Below are 11106 nucleotides of genomic sequence, written 5' to 3' on the forward strand. Positions count from 1 at the left end.
ATGTGTTACTAGCTAGGGTCAAGAGATTCACGCTCGTCAATTTAACAGAGTTCAGACAGAATTCGATTGGGCGTGAGAGAGTAAATATAAATCTTGATTATCTTGGGGCTAACCGCCGGGAAAACTATTCTCCCGGTCTCATAGGTTTTCTTCCTTTTTTTTCAAGTTCACTTTATGTTTATAACCTGTAGTGGCGGGGTGGAGCAAGAGAAAGAAAAAAACATCTGTGACCAGGGTAGCAAAATAATTATTAGCTTTGTTTTCTTTAGTTTCAAAGTATCGTATGTTCTTATTTTTCCTTGTAAACAGGATGTAGGCTTCAGCTAGACTGCACGTTCCAGAGTTCGGCCACAACTGTGGAAAATTTCCAAAGTATTTTAAGATCAGTGACCTTTGGTGGCGATAAAACCTTTGCTTGGCGAGCATGCTAGCAGAATTCTTATTTCCGGTCGAACTCAAAGAGGAGGACTAAAGTCTGGGATCACAGGATCAGATGGAATGTATCAACGTAGCAAAAATGAACAATGGAGGCAGGAAACCTTCAACTACGGCTAGCCAATCGACTTGCTATGTTATTAGATATTTTTCCTACTTCTTACATTGCTATGTCACGTTATAAATACTCCATAACGTTGTACTTCAACACAAATTTCTCGCTTGTTAAGTAAAGACAGATCTCGAGAGTCCATTAGAGTGGGTAAGTGCTCTTTCCATTGCAGTTTTTGTTCAGTTATCAATTCTTTTAATGTATTTCTTAACGGCCCACAACTTCCAGAAACATATCGACTGGTTTCATTTGCTTTTGCTGATTTTAATTTTCCTCGTAGCGAGCATTTTAAGACGGATTCCGCTTAAAGTTCGAGCAATGAGTGCGAAAATTAAGTACCAAAAATCTACTCATAGCACGACAACATTTTGTATACTATTTAAAAGATCCTATCGAAATTCATTTGTCTTAGTGACCCCGTAATTAAATTCTAAAGCATTATCAAGAAAATTTACGTCAAACCTCGTAAAAATGTTTAAAACGCGCGCCATTTTGTTTTGAACTGGCGCAAAACGTCCGTTTTAACTGAAATATAGACAATTTCAAATCCATTTTTCTTTCGCGGGGTCAGCTTGAGTGCTAAATTTTTGGCAGGTTTTTGTTAGCTGTACTAAAACTATTGCCATGCTAGGAGGTCTTTTTGGTAACTTTGTTTTTGCCTGTATTGCTCGAAAGTTGTGCGGAAACCAACTTAATTGCTGTATCATTTGGAAGTTGTTATCCATTGTACTCATTGCACTAGACCACGAGCTCTCTCCTTCGCAAACGGAAGTTCATAGAGTTTTCGGTGTGGTGAACGGATTTCCACTACAAACGCCCCATTACATACATACATCACTTCTATTTACCCTCGGATTTGTACAGTAGCTTATATCTCCGAGAATTTCAACAGTACGCAAAGTACAACGGGCAAACCCCAGACCACAACACCGGGAACTCCATGCCCTATTCTTTACGATAAGTGTGTGGGTTCGATTTTTCTTTTACCTCCCCTGCTGACCATAACACCGAAGATGCAGGAGACGGGGCCTACGCTTGTTATCGTCCTTATCCGAGAAGACAAGAATATCTAACCATTTGCAGTTGTCATTGCGAAGGCAGCATATTCTCTAAAGTTATTTTGAACCTCTTTTGAGGAGAGAGAATTAGGAGTAGTCCCTCAGTTTCTCAGGCTCGGTTAAGCGAGTGAGCAGGCGAGCTCGGAAGAAAATTTCTGAGCTGGAGGAGTCGCGTCACACGTGCACGCACAAAACAGTCTCTCTACCCCAGCTTTCACTAAGAGCGACAAATTCGACTCAAAATTTCACTTTTAAAAATACGCTCTAACTGAGCATCTCAGAGCATGCTTTGAAGCCTGAAGCGGAACGCTACATCTTTTCATAAATTTTAGGAATATTTACAACACTGTTAGAAAAGTGATGTTTAGCTGATCTTAGATTACAAGCTCTCTTAAACAGACTTGTTTCCTTTAACCAGATAATTACTGAATTGTATTCATTGAAGACTAATAAAAACTTACACTTTTTGGGGAAACTCGCATACTAATATATTTTCCCGGGTATATTTTCTACATTTCATTGACACCGTTTTTTGTCCTTCTTTTTTGGGAAGCTTCAAGCTTAAGTTGGAATACTACCTCTATCTAAAAATTAACTTTCTTTCGATAGGAAATTAACGGCTGAAACTACTACTAACAACGGCCTTAAATGTGTACATTGTAATATAAATACAAACTTCAATTTCCTCTCGATAATGTTTTTAATTGTTTTGTTTGTTTGTTTGTTTGTTTGTTTTAACAGAAAACTTTCACCATCTCACTCCTCCAAGTGACATTACTGCCCTCCAAATGGCGTGCTTTTTCCTCGTCATTTTGGTCTTGATAAGCTCTACATTTGGCAAACCAGTTCATAAAAGCGGCGAGCGAAGGAGGGATTTTTATTTTAACCCGGCTAAAGCGGTATGTTATCGATCTCTTTGGTTTCACTTTACTGCAAGTTGAAGTCACCACTTCATGTTGTTTCCTTCCCTTCTCTTCTTTTAGTTTTGTTGTGGTTGCAAACGTCATAATTTTTGTCATCCTGTTGCTGTATGTTTTGTTAACACCGTGAACACAAATAGAAATTAAATACTTAAGTAAATAAGCATTAGTATACTGGATTCAAAAACGGGTTGTTGACCCATTAGACTGCCAAAATCGACAAAATCTAACCAAGGTCCTTTTCACATTTAATATTATATGTGCATACCTCTATACAGTTGTACACCGGACGCGAGTAAACATTTTTCACAATGTAGTAGAACTACAAATATTTATTTTTTAGCCAGCAAAACAATACATTGATTTGCACTTTTAACATAGAACTCAAACTAAAACTAGTTCACCTTCATTTAAAAACTTTTTAAACTGTAACACCGTTCAATGAAAAGCTCAAGAAAATCACCATGTTTTGCGTTACGTGTCCAAATTGCCTCGTTACAAATATCTTGACTGCTTTGTAAGGTAAAATAAATTCATTTCATTTTCATGATGCATATGAAGGCTTTAGTTGCAATTGCAAGCTTCATGCGAGAACCGGTTCATAGCAGCTGAGAGTTAGTTCTGTGATATGTGTGACTCACGGAACGGACAGTGTGTTGCTCGAGTAATTTTAAGATCTGTAATTTTCTACAACAAGGTCGTGGATTTTACTGTTCACATCAGCGAGGCTGGAGAAGAATACAACGAGAAGATTGAGGTTGACCCAAACAGGAGAACAGAGCTCTTTCGAGTTCCTGCTCATCCTGGAGTGGATCGCAGTGATACCTTACATGATTTCAAACAAGTAAGCATACGATACGATATCAGTATTCATATTTGAAAATTAAGGCTTGTTAGGCCTCCAGCTCTACAGCAACCTCGCTCTTGGGGGCGGGGAGAGAGAGACCCTGGGGACGAGGTTGGCTCTTCAGCTAATTATTAAATCAAGTTACAATTACAAAAGTAAGACATTCCCCACCTAGTCATTTAATTGCCTCTTTCCTCTGCTAAGGTACTTTCAAAATAAGTGGTTAATTTAAGGCTTTATTAATATAGAGGGAAAGGAATTATTAAGAAGTCAGTATGACTAACAACAACGCAGATAGAAAACTATCATAGTTTTAAATCTGCCCCTTGCTGTTTCAAATGTCTTTTTCTTCGCTGTTAATGCCACACTCTGGTCAAATCTGTCTTTCTTTTTAAATAGAAACAAATTTTTCTCGCGCCATTTTTTCATATGAACTGCATGTTTGTAGGACAATTTCAAAAAGTACATTTTACTTCCTTCATCGTTATGTAAGAGTTTCTTTCATTTCGCGTTTCCTTTATGTATTTTTTTTTTTATTTTTTTTTAACTCTATGTATTTTTTGTTTTCTCACTTGACTCGTTATGAAACGTTACCTTATCACTTATAAGTATAAGTTTCTTTCACTGAAGCCGTTTTAAGCAATAAGTTTACTGTCTGATACGCCTTCATGTCTTTGCTTACCAGAATTTGACCATGTTGCGATTCCCGGACAGCAAGATTTGTTTTCTCTTTCCTCTTGCAAAGGAGCAATCGGAACCTGAAAAACTGATACAAGATCTTCAGAAGGCCCAACAGGTTCGTAAAAAATATACTGATAAGAAAAAATCCTTTTTGTCCGTCCTTTCGGACAGGAAAATGTTTTAGTAGCCCCTTCTAGCACAAAAGGGGGAGGCCTGGTGGCCTGGCTGGCACAAAAAGGGGGCCCTAGTGACCTGGCTGGGGTCATTATGTTGTGTTCTTGGGCAAGGCATTTTACTTTCACAGTGCCTCTCTCCACTCAGGTGCATAAATGGGTACCGGCGAGCTTATTGCTGAAGGTAACACTGCAATGGACTAGCATCCCACTCAGGGGGGGATAGCAATACTCCTCGTCACTTCATGCTACTGAATCCTGGATAATATGAGTTCTGGCGTGATGGGCCATTTGGCTCGAACGCAGATTTACCTATCTTTAGCAAAAGACGTTATATATCAAACACGAGAGAGTGTTTCATTACATTTCTCAAACTCATTAATAATTCATCTAGTTAAAACAAAGGAAATCAGAACCGTGACGGAGTTTGGAAATCTGATCTTAATTAGCATAGATTTTGACGATTTTATTTTCCCGTTTTCGTTATTAGTTTCGATTGAGAAGATATATCAACCACTCGACAGAGTGTTTCATCACATTTCAAAACACCTCGAAGTTCGCCAAAAATACTCCGCTGCGCGTCGTACTTTCAACTCTCTTCTCGGTGTTTGGAAATGTGATGAAAAACGCTGTCTCGTGTTTGATATATTACTTCTAAAGCCTGGTTCTCATATGATCGTCCCGATCGTCTCTGTCGCTTCTGTCGCTTCAAAAAGTTTGCTTGCTCCAATCACATCAGACTTTGCAAACGACAGAAGCGACAGAGACGATCGGGGCGATCATATGAGAACCAGCCTTAAACACCAAGAAGATAGTTAAAAATACGACGTACGATATCTTCTCAATTGGAACTAAAACTACGGAGAAAGTAGAGGAAGAAAATCCGAAAAATCTTTGCTAATTAAGAAAGGATTTCCAAACCATCGTCCCGGTCCTGGTTTTTATTGTTTTGACAAGATAAATTGATAGGGAGTTTGATAAGAGGGCTTCATATCTACTCACTCTCAACGTATTTTTCGTTTTTTTTTTTATTAGATGTTTATTACAGAGAACAGGCGGGTTGATAAAACATGGATTTTTGATGGTGAAGTGACTGACCGTTCTGTACTCAGTGATGAATTAGCAGATTTTTGTGCACAGTATCCGATATACCACGTGAGAGAGGCGCAGGAGACTCTGAAAGTGACAGGAAGTCAAACAGAAGGTGAGGCGATAGTCTTCAAGTACTCACTCCATTTAAACACAATACCCTACGCCAAGAAATATTAGAACTTTGGATCTTGGCAATGCACAAGAAACAACCTTTGAGACAAAGCGCAAAGTGCGAACGCGACGCTTTTAAAAAATTCCATTTCTTTTTGCCTACTATATTTAACAATTAGATTATGAGCTCGAGAATTCTATGAGGTGATAGCCGAAGGCCGAATTAACTAGGCCTCATAGAAATCGAGAGCGAATAATTTAATTGTTTTAGTAGCATTCTAGCCCATGTTTCTTCAATTAATGATTTCTAATTATTTGTCTACATATATAAACTAGAATTAAACCTCACGCTTTGGCAAAATCGCGCGCTTGGACTGGTCTGAATTGTGATCATGAGTTGAAACTTTCAGTTAGTGTACTCACACTCATCAGTTCATTCAGAAATTTTGACGTTTTAGCCGTTTTAGTCCATTTCTAAACCTCTTTCGAACGAAACTTCGGAGAAACGAGAAAATAATATCGCTTTTCTGTAAATGACCTTTAGCCCCTGTACGCTAATGGCCGAAAGTGTGCAATAGCTCAGCCAATCAGATTGCAGCAATTGCATTAGTTTGCTAGTAAAATTCTTCTAATTCTACTTAAATTTGGTAGTTTACTGATGTTTTTCATGCAAACAAACAGTTCTTGTAACATTGTAAACATTGTTGTTGTTTCTGCAGGAAGAGCAAAGCGAATACGCAGACAAACTGTGAGGGGTCTGGATCTGAACGCCACTGAACTGTGCTATGGGGGCATGGACCTTAATACAGCCCTCAAAAAATGTCCCGAGCCTGAACTGAAAAACGAGGAATACCACAGCTGTGTCAAATACGTTGAATGTGATGGGCAGCGAATTGGAAGGTTGCCACAAGGTGATTCCTCGATGTCAGATCGTCCGGGTTGTAGCACCGTTCATGGTTATGGTCTTATCGTGTGCTATCAATACATTTGCAAGTATCGGAACGCTAGTGATGCCCCGGGATCAGGAGAAGGATCTGGGTCAGAGAGGGGACCCGGAGCAGAGGAAGGTTCAGAAGAAGGACCCGGATCAGAAGAAGGACCCGGATCAGAGGAAGGACCCGGATCAGAGGAAGTACCCGGATCAGAGGAAGGACCCGGATCAGAGGAAGGACCCGGATCAGAAGAAGGACCCGGATCAGAAGAAGGACCCGGATCAGAGGAAGGACCCGGATTAGTGGAAGGACCCGGATCAGAGAAAGGACCCGGATCAGACGAAGAACCCGGATCAGAAGAAGGACCCGGATCAGAAGAAGGACCCGGATCAGAAGAAGGACCCGGATCAGAGGAAGAACCCGGATCAGAGGAAGAAGCAGGGGAAGAATCAGGCGAAGTTGAGCAATAAGGCTGTGATCAGAGTGGATTTGAAATTGTCAGACAACGAGAAGTTCCTCTTTTCCTTAAGTTCGTCGACCGAGAATCCATTCTCGTCCCCATAGCCCTTTAGTTTCTCTTAGCCGGCTGGGCCTTGGCACGAGGAAACAAAGGGCTCTGGGGACACAGAATTTCCAGTCCTAGATTCTAGGACTTGCGGTCTTCATGTATGCAGTCATGACGTTTCAAAAGAATATATGAGAGAGTCGTTATGTTTTCGACTTCCGTTTAGGAATTCTTTGTTCCAAACAGCCAATCAAAAAAATTCGAATTAATTCAAAAATCCTATGTCCCCAGAGCCCTCCGTTATCTCGTGCCAAATCGGCTAAGAGAAACGAAAGGGCTTTGGGGACGAGAATGCCGAGAATGGAAGAGGAAGTGGCCGAGCGTAAACTGGGGGCAGCCGAGTAGCTCTCCTCCAGTTTTAGCGCGGCCATTTCTCTCGTATCTTTGCCTTTTGGCTCGACGATGTATAGGAAATAACCGGTATGCAATGCATACTAAGGCGAGGACGTTCCAGTAAAGCAAGACAGTATGTTAAAAATTCCAGACAAAGAACTGAGAAGGGACCTTTCGGGCTTCGTTTTTTTGTTGTCCTATTTCAGACTGTGACATCACTCTTGAGAATCACTACTTTCAAATTCAGAAAAAATTATCTTGGTATTCAGCATCATGTGATTTTGAAATGGGCTACTTACACTGACAAAGCCAAAAATGTCTATTGAGTGAAAATGCGAGTCCAAAAGATGTGTGATTTACAGCAAGGAGCCCAAATGTGTGACCACTTTTAATTAATTCACATTCTTTCGTGCAAGGCAAAAATTGTTAGTACATTAAAAGTGGTCACCCTTTTGGGCTCCTCACTGTAAGTCGAAAGTTGAGACACTGAGACATTTGCTATAAAAGGGGGGGGGGGGGGAAATGGGTTTGTCAGGTAAATAAAATTTTAAAATACAGTACTTTGTTTCCGGTGGTGTTTTTAGTTGTGCATTCCAAGGAAAGGTTAGTTTCTAACCAATGTTACTGTAATTAATAAAAGGCAAATTGTAAGCTGCTTTGATCACAAAATTGGCACGATTTAATTCGTACAACTCTAATAAGATGTCTTTTTTCACGACTTTTCACAATGGAAGGCAACATATTTTGTAACTTTACTAGACAGCTAGGAAACTTCCACAACTTTGGCGAGAATAAAATGTCTTGAAATAATGTATCTAGATTGCCTCTTGTTTAAATGTGGCTTAAAGTTGTCTGCACTGACTGTACAATCTGTAATGTAAATTTTGTGCAGTAAGTCCAAAAACTTAATATCACTTAAAACACGCAGTGCAAGCTTAAGGAAGTACAAGTTTCCAGGAAGTAAAGTTGATATAGCATCTTGATTTACTCTTGTTAAATTTAAATGGGGCTGAAAGTTGTTTGCACTTTCTGTACAATTTGTGATGCAAGTAAGTCCAATAAGTCCAACATCTTGATACAGTACATGTGGAGTCTAGGAAGTAGAGTTGATACAGTGGTTTGCCAGTAATGAATTTGAATTGAGAGTCTTTCAGTAGCAAATCCAGAGATGTTTTACACAGTTTATTTTTTTAACTTAGGTGTTATTGCTACATGGTTTTCGCTTTTTTTTTTTTTTAGATATATCTGCCATTCATAGTGAGGATTGGGCTTTCTATATATTGCATAGAGGCAGAATAGAGGCCAATAACCAGTTCCAGTCAAAGCAGTTCCAATGCAATAGCCACATTCACACATTCATGCTGCTTCTTGACAAAGTGCAGATTAAACATATTGAAGCAATTAGGACAAAACACAGCTGTCAGTGGATTCTTTGAAAACTGTATTTTGGATGTTTTCTGTTGTTTTTTAATTCTGTTCTGTAAACATAATAAAAGAAAGAATCAATTGTTAAAATTGATTGCAACATTGCAACAATTTATTGCAACATAAGTAGTTACTTAAAATTTTCTTTTTTTCTGAAACACATCTTTCTACATGTACACTATGCTTCTTAAATCATTTACTAGTTATTATGGTCTACAAAAATGTATATACTCTTTTTTGGTTGCTATTAAACGTGACCCAGCTTTAAGGTCACTTTAGTGTGTCTTGAGAACACCAGTTTGGACTCTTGATTTATCAGTATTTATTTAGATTTGTATAAATGTGATCAATTGTAGTTCTTTTGTCAGTGGTAAAGCCTGAAATAAGTTTGTTTGTATCCATATTTTACAATCACTTGTTTATATTTACTGCTCCTTTGCACACCATTATTAAGATCAATGTTGAAATCTGACCTAGTAGTATACGAAAACGTTCTGTTGACAGAAGGGATCGCGAATGAAGCTCTCTCAATGCTTAGTAATCTATAAATTCCAGCAAATTAAATATAACAACATCTAGCAGATATTTAGCCTTTTAAAATCGTTATTTCGATTCCATAAATACTTTGTCTATTATGTTATTCAATAAAGTACGTGACAAGCAAACTGATATAAATTTTTGATCGCTCACCTCAGCAGTTGTGGCAATATATTCTTCTGCACTTCTCCTCTTCAGTTAAAGCTCAGGTTACAATGTCGCCAGTAGTTCAGATCACAAATATATCAATCCTGATGTTTAATTAGCCGTGTTTATATTGCTTTCAATGCTTTATATCCAGTTCAACTTCAGTCTTGAAAGGCAAAGGTCTGCCGAAACAGCACTCGCCAGCTGACTCCAAGCTCGTAAACCACAATTTAGTTCGGTGTGTCGATAAGGTTTTTGTGTACTATGATATCTCAATATGTTTGTAAGTGAGCGCAATTTAAGCTACTAATCTTACTTCGAGTCAAGGCTTCTGGCTGCGAAAAAGTCTCGAATAACCAAGATGGCGGAGGAAAACAATCTCAAGCCATATTCTTAGTTACCAATCCCCCTCGGTTGGATCATCACATCGCCCGTTGTAAACCCAACCAATTTTATCGCTTCATAACATAAGGCTCGAGACTAACGTCCTCGCCTAAAAAGGGACTACTCGTAGTAAATACCCGGACTGGACATTGTTTGGCGTAAAACGTGAATTTGCTTTTTTTTTTTCGTTGAGAAACTTGATTTGCTATATAGACTGTAACGGAGACGTGTGAAATAAGAAAACAATTCAAGCGCGATTTGTCAAAATTCCAAACATTTCTAGAGCCTTTAGGCGAGGGAAATTGTTAGGATTTTGACAAAACGTAATCTAAGTTATTTCCTACTATCACCAATATGCCATTTGATTATGATTATAATAATTAGCTAGGTAACGAGCGAAAAATTAAATTGTGATTTTGTAGCCGTAATAACGAAAAAAAGATCGTTAACTGAAATGTAAAATTTATTTTCATTTTAAATAAAATGTTTGACAAAAGAGCACTTCCGCGGTTTTATTTGCTTTATGAAAATCATTCATACGCCTGATACCATTCTCATCTCTTCAAGTCTCACAATATCTCGTTGTTAACTGCTGCAAATATCGATATCCCCGTCGTTTTCTTTTAAAATGCAAATTTCCATTCGCCAGGGGACAAAATAAATTCTTTCGGGCTAGGGGCCTGTTAGCGGCCTGTCACAAAACTGATTGTTTCCAAATCGTACCGAACGTTAAAACATGTTTTGAGAAGACCATGGCAATTATTTTTTCGCAAGCAAAATCCAACAGTCCGGGAACAGTACACCACGACTCTTTTTTAAAGCAAACCTTTACACGGAATCAAAGCCTGCAAGAGCATCCGTTTTTTTACGGCTAGTTCTTGCAGGTTACAAGAAAACCGACAAACCACAAAGTGACAACGGCATCGAACACTTTTTATTAAGCTCTGACGTCACAAGGAAATATAAATATATGATGAGCACAACGGGGCCAATATTCCACTTAAGCTTCCTGCTCAAGCCATTCTCTGTATAAACGGAATAACAAAAAAAACCCTGGTATTAACTAGTTCCCAGGCCTCCTTAATTAATTACCATTTCCAGACGTAGAAAACTTTAATTACTTAAAGGATATTTCTTGGTTTAAAATTAGAAAAAAAAAATCGCGAAACAACAAGAAATAGTGACCCCGTTGCTAAAATTTAATTCAATAATGCACTAACAACTACAAGCAATTAAAACCACTTTACTTTATAGTAGTTTCATTTGAGATCAGTCATATAACACCTCTTGCGTGACAACATTAAGGCCACTAAACAGAAAAGGTATGTAACACAATTGCTGGTTTTCGCAAAAA

At 38.6% G+C, this 11106-nt stretch overlaps 1 protein-coding gene and 2 long non-coding RNA genes across 3 annotated transcripts in view; 2 read left to right on the forward strand and 1 right to left on the reverse strand.

Annotated features, from left to right (window-relative positions):
- Window positions 1-7817, forward strand: part of LOC144629454 (uncharacterized) — a 28088-nt gene extending 20271 nt beyond the window's left edge. The window contains exon 2 of the long non-coding RNA XR_013566377.1: window positions 7337-7817. This is a non-coding gene — a long non-coding RNA (uncharacterized LOC144629454). The remainder of the gene's footprint in view (window positions 1-7336) is intronic.
- LOC144629438 (uncharacterized) lies at window positions 458-7343 on the forward strand. The gene is made up of 7 exons (XM_078487643.1): window positions 458-697; window positions 2347-2504; window positions 3223-3369; window positions 4058-4168; window positions 5262-5430; window positions 6149-6908; window positions 7230-7343. The coding sequence occupies exons 2-6, from the start codon at window positions 2394-2396 to the stop codon at window positions 6829-6831; spliced, it is 1221 nt and encodes a 406-aa protein (XP_078343769.1). The 5' UTR covers window positions 458-697; window positions 2347-2393; the 3' UTR covers window positions 6832-6908; window positions 7230-7343.
- Window positions 7766-9862, reverse strand: LOC144629453 (uncharacterized). Its single transcript, XR_013566376.1, has 2 exons — window positions 9375-9862; window positions 7766-8737 (listed from the first exon to the last, which is right to left on the reverse strand). It is a non-coding gene; the product is annotated as an uncharacterized LOC144629453 (long non-coding RNA).
- Window positions 9863-11106: the final 1244 nt, after the last annotated feature.

This window comes from Oculina patagonica, chromosome 11, assembly GCF_052425735.1.
Source record: "Oculina patagonica isolate OP01 chromosome 11, crgOcupat, whole genome shotgun sequence".
Lineage (NCBI taxonomy): Eukaryota > Metazoa > Cnidaria > Anthozoa > Scleractinia > Oculinidae > Oculina > Oculina patagonica.